This window comes from Pseudonaja textilis, chromosome 3, assembly GCF_049901715.1.
Source record: "Pseudonaja textilis isolate UNSWEBS1 chromosome 3, rPseTex1.2, whole genome shotgun sequence".
Taxonomy (NCBI): Eukaryota; Metazoa; Chordata; class Lepidosauria; order Squamata; family Elapidae; genus Pseudonaja; species Pseudonaja textilis.
In genome coordinates this window covers 55,075,712-55,092,569 of record NC_141992.1, presented here as the reverse complement: position 1 = coordinate 55,092,569, position 16,858 = coordinate 55,075,712, and the positions used below count along the sequence as shown (strand labels likewise).

General features: G+C 35.9%; 1 protein-coding gene across 2 annotated transcripts in view; it reads right to left on the bottom strand.

Annotated features, from left to right (window-relative positions):
* Window positions 1-15,354, bottom strand: part of DMAP1 (DNA methyltransferase 1 associated protein 1) — a 38,223-nt gene extending 22,869 nt beyond the window's left edge. Inside the window, exons 1-8 of one of the 2 annotated variants that reach the window (XM_026707178.2) lie at window positions 15,227-15,354; window positions 14,357-14,417; window positions 13,145-13,255; window positions 11,692-11,783; window positions 10,053-10,248; window positions 9,121-9,279; window positions 7,803-7,970; window positions 4,482-4,667 (exon numbers count right to left, since the gene is read on the bottom strand). In XM_026707178.2, coding sequence (XP_026562963.1) covers window positions 4,482-4,667; window positions 7,803-7,970; window positions 9,121-9,279; window positions 10,053-10,248; window positions 11,692-11,783; window positions 13,145-13,246 — 903 coding nt within the window. In that variant the 5' untranslated portion in view covers window positions 13,247-13,255; window positions 14,357-14,417; window positions 15,227-15,354. The remainder of the gene's footprint in view (window positions 1-4,481; window positions 4,668-7,802; window positions 7,971-9,120; window positions 9,280-10,052; window positions 10,249-11,691; window positions 11,784-13,144; window positions 13,256-14,356; window positions 14,418-15,226) is intronic. The other variant, XM_087929794.1, reaches the window with a different exon arrangement.
* Window positions 15,355-16,858: the final 1,504 nt, after the last annotated feature.

The window sequence follows — 16,858 nt, the reverse complement described above, 5'->3', positions numbered from 1 at the left end:
TACTATTCTAAATGTAATTGAAATTGTAAGCCTATGGCTTTAGTACATTAAGGTAACAGCAATCTACAGTATCTACTACAAATATAGTGTCTATGCATAGTACTTATTTAAAATTATTCACAGCAAGTGAGAATGGGATTTAACAATGAAATCTGATTATATTCAGTTCATTCAAATAGTGATACATGGCATTTATGTAGTTCCAACTACATGTCTACACTATATTTGCTTCTGAATTTGATAGTGGTGTTAGACATTCATTCCTTAAATATTTAGTAAACTTTCCTCAAAAACATTAGAAATAAAAGTGAGAATGATGCATAAAACTAATAGAAGTATTCCCTATGATGCATAAAAACAAACAGAAATATTCCTTAAAGCTCAAAAGATGTGAACTCTTGGACTTGGATCAAGTATCATACTTAGGTATATTAGTGCTTATTCCCACATAAATGCATCTACTATTGGCTTTTATCATTTTTTAACATTACAGTGATTCTACTCTGACATTAATGATGGTAAATACTCTTGTCTTTGCAAACCTTTTTCTTCAGCCTATGCCAGGACTAGGATACTTAAGCCATAGTTTCTCCTTAATTTCTGCATGTGGAAACTATGCCATTTAATATCTCCTATTGATCAGAATTAGAAATTAGAACCAGAACTAGAAACTAAATCTATTGCCAAAACGTAAACCTTTATTTTGAACTTCAGATCGAAAAGGAACTGCAGAGCTTCTACTGCAAAAAAGGGCACAAGTTAAGAGTGCACAATCACATTGCTCATTCACATTTTAACAAACGATGACTTCTTTGGAAAAACCCTATTACATCTGAATGGAATCAGAAAGAAAAATAGGGTGCTGTTTCAATGGGTTGATGGATCTTATCCACTTTCTTCACAGCTGGGTGATCCTATTTTTTTTACTTAGAAACAGCTCAACGGTAGTAAGGACAGAAAAGCTATCAAATACCACAGAACTTGCTTATTGGAAAAAGAAAGACAATCCCCGCCTCCACAAACCCTCATAGCTCACTAGAAAATGGGGATGATATAGAAACTTCATATATGTTTCTTCAAAAGAAAAACAATTACCAGCTCTTGATCTTTCTTTTACTCCTCCTGAACACCTGTCTTAGAAGGTGTGTGAACTATGCATGAGTTGATTCATATATTTGCCAAAATCAAGTATCCACTGAAGACAAATCCAACGGTCAAGGGAATGAAACACACAAGAGAATTTCCTGATATCATGTTCAGACATTTTTACTCGTATCTGGACAAAACCTATGTTACTAAAGACATCAAATTTAATTTACTCAAGTTGCAAGCAAAGGAAAATCTCATTTTCTATGCAGAAAACCTGCCTCAGTAACAGCAAACCAGTTATTTTGTCCTTGCTGAATACTACAGAGTAGCTAAACTAACCCTTTTAATATCTGAACCAGTCTCAATAAGATCAAAATATATTGGTGTTAATTAATTAAATTTCACACCCAGGACAATTTGCAGTCAAAGCCAAAACAATGTATTATAAAAATAACAGGAAATATCAAATCACCTGCCATGCATGTTAGATCCTGTATACTACGCACTGTGGAGGCAACTAAACTCCTTTTTTAAAGGCCCTGATTTATTAGGCTTGAGATAACCTCAGAATAGAGATTCCCTTTAACAATTCCCTTAACAATTTTCCACTGAATCCATAACAAAAATATAGGGCAAGTTCACTTCCTCCCCACTGCACAACCTGCTTTTGCCACATCAGAGCAATTAAACAAGTTGCTGTCCCTCACATGCGGAGCATGAGCTGTAAAAGCTTCAACCTCAATTGACTCTTTAGTAAATGACTTCCCTTTGTTAAGATGATGCTGATACAGCCCTCAATTTAAATTGTTAGTTAAAATGCTTTTTTTTTTTTTTTTTACAAAAAAAGCAGTTTCCTCCTAATGGACTCTGTCATGGTTGAAACAGCACTTTTGCCACAACATAAACTGCCTTTAGGAAACCTGAGGTGTTTATTTCCATGCAGGCATAAGGACCCCAGGCAACACAGCCAGATATACCTAAAGCAAGTTGAATAGCTACTTAATTCCACATATGCTAGAATAGAATAGCCTGTCTCGTCAGGGATTGATGATTAAGAAGCTAAGGGAAACTGAAGCCACAGATTTCAAATTTTCGAGACCTTAAATCTTAGTCTACCCGATGGATTGACAGATACAAAGCCAGAACTGCTCACACAAAATGAAGCATTTTCATATGAAATTTTGCTGAGGTCCCATCTTAATCACTGAAAGGCAGAATCTTTTCCAAATTATATGGCACATTGCCATTCCACACCATTAAAAAAATCTAACCACCATTTTAAGATTATAAGTGAGATATTCAAAAGTGACAGGTAAAAAGTGTTATTAAACAGGCACTCAAGGTCAAAGTTGCTCCTTAAGTTATCCAGCCTTGTCTACCATTTGCAATTTTCAGGAAAAAGTCATTCTGCAAGGGGGGGACACACGACATATCCCAGTAACCTATAGGTGATTGCTTCAATTATTCTTTAACCCTCTCACTTATCCCAAATCTTAGAAACTCACTGTCAGCACTAAGAGGAGATAATGTTTTTATTACCAATCATCTAACAGTAAGTTTTCTACTTGGCAACAAGTTAAATGCTTTAGCAGTTCAGACTTTATAAATTCCAATGTGAATTGTTCTAGTACCTCCGAGTCGAGAAGAACAATTATCTTCTCCTTATGTAGCCTACTATGTGGTAGTGATGAACGTATTATTGCTAAAGTTTATAAACGTTATGGAAATTGAATTTGGACAGGGAATATGTATGATTCAATGGGCAAGGAACTTTGAATATAATGTAAAGCTTGAACAATGGGAATATGTGGATGAAAGATTTAAAATTTACATTAAATTACAATTTAAAAGAAAACTTTTATAAGATGACATATTGTTGGTATTTAACACCCCAAATAAGTTCTCAAGAATGTCTAAAGGTGCTTCAAATAAATGTTGGAAATGCAAATGTAAAGAAGGGACTTTTTATCATTTGTGGTGAGCATGTGATAAAGCAAAAAAAAATTGAAATAGGATTCATATTCTAATACAGAAGATTCCTAAAGTGAATATAAAGATAAAACCAGAAACTTTTTTGGGGGTGGGGGTGGCGGGTGTTAACGGAAAAGGCGGGGGAATGAAACTTTGATATTATATATGTTGATGGCAGCAAGATTGCATTATACCCAAAAATGGAAGGACACTTCGATCCCCACAATGGAAGAATGGCTGCAAAAGTCGATGGCTAAATTGACTGCTTTGATTAAAGAGAAAAACACCCTTTTGTTTCTATTTGGAAACTGCTTCTGGACTTTGTACTTCAAGTGGAAAAAAATGAAACTTTGATTTTGGATTTTACCAATTAGATAGATTTGTTGATATAGAAATGGCTAGTGAAAAAATGAGGTTTGATGTCTTTTCTTATTTTACTGCACCAAGGGGAATCAGAAGAAAATGCCTTCTCTTTCTTTTTCCCTTCTTTTTTGCACTCTTCCCTTCCCCTTTCCCTCCCCTATTTTTCTTATTATTTCTTTTTGTATTTTTTATATTTTATATTATAAACAAATTTAAGAAGAACAATTATCTTCTGGAGTTCCTGCTTAAGTGGTACACATTTTAAGAGAAATCATCTTTAAAAGTACATTATGGTCTAAATAATGTAAGTTTAAAAATAATTACTTTTATATTAATATTAAATTGATATTAAAGGGATCTTTTTTTCTCTTTCCTTTTGTTAAATTAGCTTTTTTTCCATTTTTTGTTATGTTAAGTTTCTTTGAATTACTATAATGTTCTTTTCTCTCTGCTTAACCACTATTCATTTATATGAATGGGTGCTTTGCCTATATTTCAATATTAACTTACTTAAAAGAAATGTTTGTATTTTTGTAAAATATTTTACGTAAATATTTTTGTGTGTTTACAAATATGTGTTTACTTTAAAAGAAAATACATTTCAATGTTAAACAGGCATTTGTATATTAATTTTTGAAAACAGGAAAGGAAGAAACTGAAATCATTGATCCAATGCAACTGTAAATAGACTGCTCCATCCAACTTTAGTATTCACACTTACAGCTTAAAATTGGCATTTTTCGCTGACCATGTTTGTTCTGCCGAATGACACAGTGGAGAGCTACTTCCTGACTGTGTATTCACAACGCCCCTTGAGAGGGTTTGTCTTAAGCCCACTTTATCTCCTTTCCAGCCTAACAATTTCAGTTCCTTTCCTTCCATCTTAACTGTGGCCATACTGCAGCTTCCTGTATGGCTGCTTCAAGAGATATTAAGATCTGAAAAGAAACAAAGTAAATTGCCCAAGCAAAACTTATACAGATAACTAACCATTCCTGGCACTGAAATAGTAAGATAGCACCATAAGAAAATGAGCAAGGGAAGTATAAGATGTTTACAGGTTTCTCGGTCTCTTTTTTCTGTGGTAGCTTTTTCTTAGGTGCCTTGCGCTCTGCACGTCTTTGTTCAGTGGTTGTGTCAGCAGCTGTAATGAGTTTTTGCAAATCTTGTGTCCGCTTCTCCCTCTCTTTCTTCCTGGCTTCAATTTTCCTCAACTCCTGAATTAGATATTCTTCTTCTGCCACCTACAAATGAAAAAGAGGTAATGCAGCAGGATTACATGAGTAAAGCAATATTGGAGAGCCACCTAATGGCAAAAATGTTATATCTAGATTAGGTTCCCTGTCCTATGATTTTCCAGGGAATATGTGCCTGCCTGCCTGCCTGTCTTTCAATCAATCATCTAGCTAGATATATGCTGCCTCAATCAAAAAATAACTCAATGGGCAAACTATTTGAAAAAGATGGTTTGAAGTACACAGACATGTCTGTCTGTCTCTCAGTCAATCAATCAATCAATCATGTATCAAGATATATGCTGCCTTGATCAAAAAAAGACTATGGGCAAACTAACGTGTTTCTCAGAAAATAAGGCTGGGCCAGATTTTTTTTTTTGACTCCCCAAAAACGACTAGGCCGTCTTTTCGAGGGATGCCTTAATTTTCCCCCCACACGCTACACCTCGCCTTGTGACTGAGCCACTTCTAGCACGGCTGAGCGCCCCATGGGCAGCCTCGCCTTGCTACTGGGCCACTTCTATCGCAGCCGTTTTGTGGCTTTTTTTGGGTCTTGATTGGCTGGCAACATTGTGTTCCTGTATTGGAGGCTTTTAGTGCAAATGATAGCCGTCCATTTACTCGGAGCCAAGCTGCACTAAAAGCCTCCAATACAGGAACACAATGTTGCCAGCCAATCAAGACACAAAAAAAGCCACAAAACAGACAGAAGAGATTAGAAACACAAAATCAAGTAAAACACAGCAAACTCCAAGACCAATTAACACAGACCAAGACTCCCAACCAATCAGGATGAAGAAAAAACCATTCTGGCACATCAGTAGGCTAGCCCCAAATTTAAAACTGAAACAACTGTAAAAGTCTGACTCACAGACCAACACAATACAAAAGCCTGATAATGGCAGATGAGATTCTGCCGAAACATTGCTACAACTTTAAAAGCACCATTATAATGACATGGGAAAATACCTGAACAAAGCTGAATAACACACACACACACACACACACACACACACACACACTTTAAACAAGGCACACACACTGACTAGATAAGGAAACTGTACCGACATTTTAACAAGCAACATTTTCACAGAATTGATGACTTCTTTGTTTTCAATTTCTTTCTTGTAGATTAACCTCTACAGGGTTTGCTTCAATTTCACTCTTTGGTATATCACTTTTGTTTGCATACAAATTTCTAGATCCTTTTTCCAATCAGGATTGTTAGCAAAATTCAGTGAGAGATTAACCTGCTTGTGGCTGTTCTTCCTGCCATGAGGCTCTCCAGAAAATGGCAGGAATGGTCTTCCACCTTATACTTAACAGACAGCATTAAGATGATGAGGGTTTTCTCTTCTGATACAATTTGAGTCTGTGAATCCTATGGAAGTGGAAAGTGTCCTCTGCAGTGTTAATTCTGCCACTTCACAGTTGGACAAGAAATGTGGTAGACCCAGTACCTGGTGATAATCAAGGTCCGCATAGGAAGGAACAGATTTAACAGAGGGGCTTCAGGTTTATGAGCCTACATCTCTTTATCTCTGAATGGGGTCATATTCCCCATTCAGAAATTGTCCACAATTTGTGAGTTCCCCTAGACCCACAGCAGGTAGTAGATATAGCTAGGAGGGCTTTTGCACAATTCCATCTGGCCCATTATTTGTAATCATTCTCATGGGGAACCCTTGCTCATGATCACTTCCCTTTTGGACTATTGTAATGTGCTCTATATGGGGTGGCTTCTGAAGAAGTCCTGGAAGCTACAGCTAGGTACAGAATGTGGCAGGCCAGGGAATGGTCAAAATGCTCCAATATGTTCCACTGATTACCAATGGGCTTCTGGGTACAACATTAAGGTGCTAGTTGTCATCTTTAAGATCACATATACATGTGAACCTGGTTATTTGAGAGACTACACCGTGTGGCATTTATTTACCCAACCAACCAGGTTTCATGGGGTTAACTATCTCCAGTTCCTGTCTGTCTATCATCTGACAAGGCCTCAGAAGTGGGCTGTTTCCATTACTGCTCTCTTTCTTTGGAAGTCCCTCCTAATGGTTGATTCATTCCTCCTGCACTTTAAAAAATTAGTAAGAATTTCCATCATCTAGCTCTGGACTGTCAAACTCCCGGCCCACGGGCCTGATGTGTCATGCGCTGGCCACGCCCATGCCCAGTTTAACAAAGGGGAAAAATGTCCCAATACATCACATGATGCCGTCGTGACACCGTGAGTTTAACACCCTGGATCTAGTTGGTACAAGAGAATGGTATATAGGTAAACTTATCGTTACCTGTTAAAAGAGCCTTAAAGAAACCATACCCTCCCTTCACTTACACAGTAGGCATTCACGTTTGCAGTACTCATTATTACCCCTTAATATTGCACTAACCCAAATGCTTACTTCCTTGACACCTCAAGCAGTATTTCCTGCTAATGTTAAAAAGCACATTAATCTGTTTAGACACCTTCTGGCCAGTATGCCACTGGTTTAACCAAAGCTCATTCTATGCAAACCAGGATATCTAATCCAAAGATTATTTTGCAAGTTAATAGGTAATGGCCACATTCCACCACCCAGAAGTTCATATACTTAAGATGCTTTAGACCTTGGATTCTTTTCTATAGAACATTTAAAGACCTCAGAAGCCTTTCAAGCTGCAGATCTTGCAGCACTATATGCCACGGTTCAATAACTTCCCAAAGTTCTCTTATCTATATCCTTGTTCATAATACATACACATTTGATGACCTTATACCAGATCAATGAACTGTTGCCAGAAACCTCACGCCTAAATCTCTTAATAAAAATATATTTCCAAAATAAAGTAAGGTGGCAATGCTTAACAACTGCATAATTATGCAAATGTTCATCTTTAAATGAGAAAAGTAGCCAAAATCAATAAGCAGATGTTCATAAGTACCGTCGGTACATTATTCAACAACCTTTTCAAACAAACACCGAGTAGCATGTATCAACAAAGTATGTTCATATCCACATAACAATTACTGATCTTCAAATAATAGAAGTGCAGTATATAATGTTACTAATTATTATCAAGAGGATTCATGTTAATGATTTCAAAGGATAATAGAACCAACAACCATTGGCCATTGCTACTGTTCTGACACTAATTTATTACCTGTTCTGGTGTTCGGTTGTACAGCCTTTCTAATTGTTCCTTCCGGCGCCTCTCATGGCCAGCATCAAATACCGGGATTTTCAGGTCTGTACCTGGAGCTGCACGAATGTTGGCTAACTTTGCACAGATATGATAATAACGTTCCTTTAGGTCTTCTACTGACCGTTTCTAAGTTCAGAACAAGGAATAAAAATACAAATGATTAAGAGATTAGGGATAAAGGAACATACATATTTGTTATATGACTATAACTAGCACCGATACATCATCAGAATAAGATTCAGTGGTTGGTAGTATAAAGTTACGTATGATCCTTATGTAGAATGTGAATATCATTAATCTAATAGTGAAAAGGTGGTACATATTCTTTCCAATATTCAATGTTATAAAAAATGTACCTTTACAAATATCTTTATCGTTTAGCATTTGTTCTTAGAAATATGTAACTTCAATTAAGAAAAATATTGAAAACCTGCAACATGGACAGTTCAAGGAATCAGAAACAAGAATAAGAATCTGCTGAGGCTTCCATATTTGATTAAACAACTATTCTCCAAAATTATCTAATCCGTGCAATTCCTATTGATGCAATTCTTGTCACATTATCCAATATTCTCCATCACCATTCAGTTAAAATGGATCAAACTATGAAGTGCCCTAAGGTATTTGTGTAAGTTAGACAACATTTTTTCTGTAGGTCATGTGCTGGGTTTGCAGCATATGCTAACATCTCATAGTTTCACATTTCACAACTATTGTTTTTTGGTTTTGCCTGCAAAGAAACAAAAAGCATTCAAATCTCATGTACCATGCTAATCCCAAAGTTAACGTTAAAATTTGGATAATAGTTGGGCATAATTTGGGGAGCCAAAGATCATCAACGGGAATATAAATAAGTTCTCATTTAATGTTCAATATTGACTCTTCCATAGGATGACCATTGGACAAATAATGGATTCTTAAAATTTTAAGTCACTCAGCACATTGCACTAAAACAGCATTTATATAAAAGGTATTAGTCAACAGAACCCTTTTCATGATATCCTCCTTACCTATAAACTCTATTCATGAGGAGTTCTGGTGATATATGCGTTAACTGCATATTTTTCTTGTCATAATATCTAGAGACCGATTACACATTGATACCTTCCAAAGTGTCTTTGTAAAACTAAAGCTTTCCTGGGTATACTGTTATCCCAGATAAAAGACAATGAGAACAGTAAGATAAAAGAAGTGGGCTAGCAAACTCATCCTGAGTGTCATCTTTTTACAAGCAGCACTTACATGTTAGAATGACTGAATGAGATTAGAGGCTTACTTTGAACTGCTGGTGATCATAGCGGTCATGAATGACCACAAAACGGAGGTCAAAACGTCGTGATAAGTCAAATAGGTGGTCTGTTTCAGCTTTTGTCCAAGCATCATCATGAAGATACATTTGATACTCTTGCTCTGAATAGACTGGAACTTGTACTGTCTACCCAAAAAGAGAAAAGATGCAATAGGTTCTTCTTAGTCTTGCATATAATAGTTCCATCAAGCAGGGGACATCTTGAGGCATGTAACAGAAATTCATGATAGAAATCCAATTCTTCCAAAAGCAAAAGTTCCTCAAAATACCTTTTTTTTACATCTCTCCACCATTTTGTATAGTTTCTAAATTCAGTCATCATTTTGACTAAACTTGAATAAGCTGGCTAAGCAATGCCTCAGATTCAAAGACAAAAAAAGATGATGTGGAGCATATGCGGGAACAAAAGTACACAGCAGTCATGTAAATTACAGTAGTAGATCACTAAAAATGGATATGGAAATTAGCACTACACATTGCAAGCAAAAGAATAAAGGTTCACCCCGCACATATGTGCTAGTCATTTCCAGCTCTAGGGGGCGGTGTTCATCTCTGTTACAAAGCCGAAGTGCCAGCGCTATCCAAAGACATCTCCGTCGTGGTCATGTGGCCGGCATGACTAAAAGCCGAAGATGCACGGAACACTGTTACCTTCCCATCAAAGTGGTTCCTGTTTTTCTACTTGCATTTTTACATGCTTTCAAACTGCTAGGTTGGCAGAAACTAGGACAAGTAAAGGGATTCGAACCGCCTAACTGTTGACCTTTCTGATTGACAAGCTCAGCATCTTAGCCACTGAGCCAGCGCGTATTGGGGACCAATTTCTAAAGATTTTTATGCAATTCTATTAAGCATACCAATCCTACACATACAATATAACTCTTACTAAGCCTCCATACTTTGTTGAATCTGGCGAAAGGGTAATCCTTGCCCTCTTCTGCTGCCCTTCTCCAGTGGTAGAACATCGCACCATCTTTTCTAGCAGGGTTTGTGAATGGCATCCACTTCCAAGGTCTCACTTTCTTGGAACCAAGTTTTGCCTTCACTGTACGATAACCCTGTGTTGTGTCACTTGGTAAAAGCGGGGGTGCATCCCTGAAAGAAAAATACAAGGCCTAAATCAAATCAATTGTTAGCATAAGGTTTAATGTATTGCCCAATCCATATTTTTGGAAGAAGAATTAAAGACAGCTTGAAGACAAGACAGCAATGCAGACCTTCAACATATTTTATACAACCTGTACAAAACTGTAGTTATGTGAATTGGGAAGTAATTTATTATTATTTTATTATCCCCTAACAATTCATTCCTATTTTATTTTACATATTTATATTATGATGCTATGGCTCCCCCGAGTCAGTTTTGAGTTCTGTTGTATCTCTGGACAGATTCCTGTGATTTTCTTGGTAGCATTTTCAGAAGTAATTTGCCACTGCCTTCTTCTTAGGGCTGAGAGAAAGAGAGAGTGTTTGTCTAAAGTCACTCAGCTACCTAAATGTGGCCTAGAAACTCTCAATCTTCCGTTTCTTGTCTGGTGCTTTTAACCACTATATCAAACTGGCTCTCTGTAACAGGTTAGCAGAGTCCAAATTCACAGTATAGGATAAGTAATCTTTTTGAGAGATTAATTCTTGCAAAATTACAGCTTACCATTCTTGGAAATGTCCTTTTTCATAAAATAAAAAGCATAATATTTAGGAGATTTGCTATTGACTAAAATCAAGTATTAAATAGTAATAGTCCCATTAGGACAATATAATTAGTATTAAAATATAATCTGTTCAGTATTATTTTCATAAGACTCTTGCTCTTAGAAAATTTAAATGCTAAAAAAATATAAACAATATTTACATTTTTATAAAACTATTATTTTGCATGCATACATTTCAACTGTTCTTCCTAGAAGACATGTATCTCAGAAACAAACTCCACATTTCCTTGGTCACACCATATGAGTTTAGAATTGTTGGTTATGGAGACATATATGCTCAAGTCTTACTTTTCATTATAATATGGAAGAATTGTAATTTTTACTTTTTGGTCAATTGCCGTTTTTCTAATTAAGAAATTAATTACAATTAAGAAATGTACGTATGTAGCTTAAGACGACTAGTTTGGGAAAAAATAACTGATTTGGAAAAAAATAACTGATTTTACATTTTATAAATACCTCCAAATTACAATTTCATCAGCCAAATAAGCTTAGTTTAATTAAATAAATTCAGAAATTGTTGTAAATAATGTATTAGATATGTTTCAAATTTCATGTATGCCTTGAGGATTTCATGTTACATATGAATCTGTCCCTGCATCTAGTTCAGAAAAGCACAGGTTGTTCTCCACCAAGGCTCAGAGTCTCTTCAAAAGTTGTTGTTGAATTGTAACATTTAATGTAACAGAAGGAAAAGAATGTTAAATGTAAAGGGAGCAATCCTAACAGTTAATCATCTCGTATGTGCATAGGGTAGAAAGATGAAAAGGTGGGAAGCAGACTGAGTATATACTTAGGTAGAGCAAATGTATAACAAAGCACTTACTTTTTATCAGAATACAACAGTGCGTAGACCTCTCGGTGCATTCCTTCTGGTCTCTTAAATGTTAAGGTCTCTGATGATTTCTTGGATTTTTTCTGAAATAAAAAAATATTTATTTCAATCCTTTGTGGAGCATTAATGTCAATTATTAGAAGCAGGTTTGGTTATTCTGCCTTTTGAGTTCTTACAACAATATTATATCTGTTTTCTTCTTAGGCATGCAATATTCTTAAATAATGTTCTGATATTCCAAGTTCCCAAAGCCTGTACTTCCCACTTCATTTTTATTTCTTAAAAAGTAGAATACAAGGATGTGGGGAGTTAGTATAGATTCTAGATGCAGCTGACTGACGAACAAAGAAACCAATCAAATTCCTTCTCATTCTAATATTCTTACCCATTCCTTTCATTGTACTGTGTAGCTTTGTTCCCCTATTTGCCTAATAAGATAAGCAAAGCTACAAAAACAAAACAAGAGATAAATATACAAATGACACACTAGGAAGTGTTTACAATTATACAAACGTTCTATGGATTTCAAAATTATGATGTGAAAAAAATGCAGACTTAATGAAAAAAGCAGTATAAAATCTTTAATCCAGACTGATAAATCAATTAGAGGCCATACAAGTGATGCATTCTAGCTCTAAGTACCAGTAATATTGTGCTGACTCTATTAAACAAAATGAAGTACTGTACAAAAACAGTATTTTCTTTAAATATCCAAATACATAAGGACATTAAAATTGAAAGGCTAAAACTGTGTCACCAAAAACAAGGCATTTCAGTTTTAATATTGTCTTTTAAAACCCCTCAAAGACAGAAATAGCAAGATTCCTTCAAGAGAAAATCATGCCGGCAAGATCTCGAATAAGAGTATAGTACTCACGTTTAAAGTAATCTGCTTTTTTGTGCTATTGCTATTTTCTACATAATTTCTGTACATGTAGTCCTTGAGCCTCCTTTTTTTTTTGCTAAGCCAGACAATTAAGTAGGTTTTGCCCCATTTTACAATTTCTTACCACAGTTGTTAAGTGAATTATCATAGTTAAGTGAATCAGGCTTCCCCATTGACTCTGCTTGTCAGAAAGTCACAAAAAGTGATCATATGACCCAAGGACAGTGCAACTGTCATAAATATGAACCAGATGCCAAGCACCTGAAGTTTCATCACATAACCATGGGGATGCTCCATTTGGTGTTAAATATGAAAACTGGTCATAACTCCTTTTTTTCAGTGCCCTTGTAACTTCAAACAGTCACTAAATGAATCGAGTAAGACAAGGACAATCGCTATTTCATAGTTCACACTCTGCAATAAACAAAACATGATGGAGACTATCATGCAAGTATAGCCTCAAGTATCTTTAAGAAGGACTCAATGGAAGTAGAACAAAACCAAAAGTGAAATTTATCCTCTTGAATACTTATCTCAGTCAACCATCCCCATCTGTACCTTATCAGAATTGATGATATCTTTCTTATTAATAGTTCCTATGTTTTCAGATTCTGGGCCACCCAGTTCAAGTATATCCCGGACATCTGCTCCTGTAGCCATTCTGATTATCTAAAATTAGAAAACAAAAAGACTGGAAAGCAAATAATCCTTATCTAGATACCCAGTAACGTGCAGACACCTCTGCAAAATTAACTGTGTCCTTCACCTACTCTACTAAATTTTATTAGGTATACAAAACATCTATTTTAAGAATACCTATCTTAAGCATCAACATGTTTGCCATTCAAAACAGTACATGGTAATTGGCATTTGGATCCTGAGAAAGTGTTTCATTTAAGAAATAGTTTCCAGGCACTGTTTTATTTACTAATCAAATTTATATGGCCTCCTATCTCATAGAAAGTGATTCTGTGGGGCGGGGAATTCCACAATGGGGGCACCAGAGCAGAAAAGGTCCAGTAAGTATGGCCTACAAGCAAAATATAAATATTTTCTTCCAGATAGTCTAACTAATCTTCCACATCAAATAATCCTCCACATACTAATTGTTACCAGTCCAGATATCCCCTTCTTTCTAACCTTATGAAAACAAAAGAAACATCCAATCCTGAAATTCTGAATAAATATAGTCAAATGTGTCATATAGCCAAACAAAAAATTAGATGTTTTGTTACAAATTCTGCGTATGCGTGTTGAGTCTAATGAGAATTTTATACTCAAAAGAGCTATTATAATGTTCAATCTACAGTAATATATCTATGCTTCACAAAATGTAATAAGTCTATGTAATTATGATACAATGACTTTATTATTAATAAAACCAATAATATCTGCAAGAACAACCAATAGAATTCAGGAGGAAAAGTTCTTGTATTTCAACACAAAAGATGGGTGTTTTTGGCTAGCTAAAATATACTTAAATTAAGGCAATAACATAATATTGCCTTAATATAAGAATTCTTAATAAAGAATAAATATTAAGCCAACTAAGACCCAGTTGCACCCAAATTTTCAATATTCAATATTACACAAAGAAAATATATGTCTGAAGAGGAAAAAAAGGATTATTAATATGTAATTCTTGACTAGAACAAAAGTTTTTTCAAATTTCCTCACCATCATCAGCTTTGCTTTGCTGAACATCTTCTATGCGGAATAAATGTTAATTTCTACTTTTATTTATAAAATGATTGAGGTTTTTCACCTTACCTTTTGGAGTTACAGATGCAAATGAATCTTTTTGTACTGTCAAGACTGACATAAAGTGCACCTAAGAATGAATAAACTATTCAGTAAAGACATCCATATAAATATACTGCAACTCTAAGAATGTTAACACCATAGTAATATTCCAAAAGGAATTCAGTTCAGTGAGTGAGCATCAATTGTTTTTAGATGTATTATACCCATAATATACCAGTCTATGTATATTTATTTGAGAAAAAGACTCAATGAACACAGTGAAACTGAATTTTGAGTAAAATGAAACAAGTACTGCCAGTCTTACAGCTGGTGCATACAGTATACACAATAGAATTCTTACATTTTCTTATTTTCCTCATTGTGGTATCTTTTTTTTAAACTAATTGACTATATATACAATATAATGGTCGATTCCATGCCGTGCTTTTTAAATTGTCTTTTATAATTCGACTTCGCCTGATTAGCTAGTATACATACATACATACATACATACACACACACACATATAAATAAACTTAAAGACCTTTTAGTACCATACACTCCGATTTAACAATCTTAAGAAGATACCGATCCTATAGATATCTAATGCTACTCCGTTTTCAGTCTTCAAGGAAAAGGAAAGAGCTAAAATGTTGCACTTGCTGCCCTACGAATTACCCCAATTCTCTTCTCCCCAACCCCAGAAGTTTACTCCTATTTTCTCGTCCTCGTCCATGTGTTGAGGACTATTCCCCGGTAAGGAGTTCCTAGGTCCGCTGAGCCACTTTACTAACTCCGTTAATTTTAGGTGTCTTCAGCTGTTTCTACTTCCTGATAAAATCCTCCGTTCTCCCATCCCCTCAGGAAGCCCTCCCGGTCACATTTCCCCATTTATACCTTCAACTTTATCTCTAACCGACCCGAAATCCAGACCAGCAACAACCATAGACCGGCTGTGTAACATCTATAATAACCCTTCCGAGGCTTACTTCCGTTCCCTAGTTCTCCCTGCACATTTCTCGAATAGTCGCTTCGATCTCACGACGCAGTGCAGTTCTAATCAAGGCTCGGGTACTATTTGCAATCCGGTTTGCTAGTTCCGGAGTCTATTTGCACTATAGCCATCGATGCCTGTATGGGGCTCTTTTAAAAAATAAATCTTAACGAAGGCCGATGGTGGCTATTTAATTAGCATCAAATTCACATGCTATGTTATACGAGCTGTATGACAAGAGACACAATTGGTAATTAGTATCAATAAACTTTAGATTTATCCTTGCTAATAATAATGTCCACGAAAATAAATTCCATATTTGCATCATCTTCATTCCAGCACAATTTCTCCCCCTCTTTTTTTTTTTTGCAGAAAATGCTGCATGTATTTATTTATCTTTAAATAATTTATTCTTTGAAACAAGCAGATCAATATTATTTTCTGAAATGGAATGTCATAAAATAATTGGGCCTGTAGAAAGTTAGAACTCACCCCTCTCCTAGAAGAATTAAATATTCTAAGAAATATTAAAAAGGCAGAATATTATATTTCCCTAGATGAGAAAAGGAGAAACATATTTTTAAAGACAAAGCAGCTCCCTGCCCACCACCCTTTAGCTCTAGGGTGATGGGGTTAAGACATGGCCCTCAGGATATGATAAGATTAGCCCTCTACCCATCTAACAGCAGGGCTCACTACATTGCGAAATCACCTGGGGACATTACATCACCCCGCAAGATTCAACCAAGCCTGGGACTCAAGACAACCTACAAAGTTACACCTGCATGGCCCCATGGGAGTCTGACAACCAATCAGAATATATTTCTTGCCACAGGAACAGAAAGCAAGTTCAAAGCCCAACAGAGATTATAAATTTATCTCCCTCTCTCCCCCATGTGCTTCATTTTGCCCAGGACTTCAAACCCCATGTGGTCCTGTCCACCATTAAACCATCCTTCCAAGCACTCTCCATGTTTCCAGTGTCTTTCTTCCCACTTGGAACTGAACCCAGATGGACATTTCTTCCAACAGGCCATTTAAGCTACATTGTTTAATTCCCTGCTCAGTACAGAATCCAGATTAAAGCAACCTAAACATTTGTACACATCCGATGAAGTTAAGCCATAGGTACTTCTAATACAGTAGTTTTCAAATACTTTGGTCTCAGAAACCTTCTGCTTAATCTTACTGAATGAGTACAAAGTATTGGAAATAGGTGAACCTTCATATAACCAGGCCCTATGCCATAAAAGCCTGTACAACAACCAGTATATTGAATTGCACCTGGAAACCAAGTTGCAGTTTCCTCAAGTGGTATTCAAGGGCACCCCTATGTGGAGTCAGTCGGTCAGTCATCTTATTATAGTCTTAGATCAGCACAAGCCCCATGTAAGGAACATTGCATTCTCTATAGTCAGTCTGTGAGATGACTACAGCAGCATGAATGACAATTTGAAGGGCCTCTCAAACTTGAATTGTATGCAACCAGCATACTAGGTGAATCTTTGCAAAGACCTTTTAGCTACAGCTTCCAT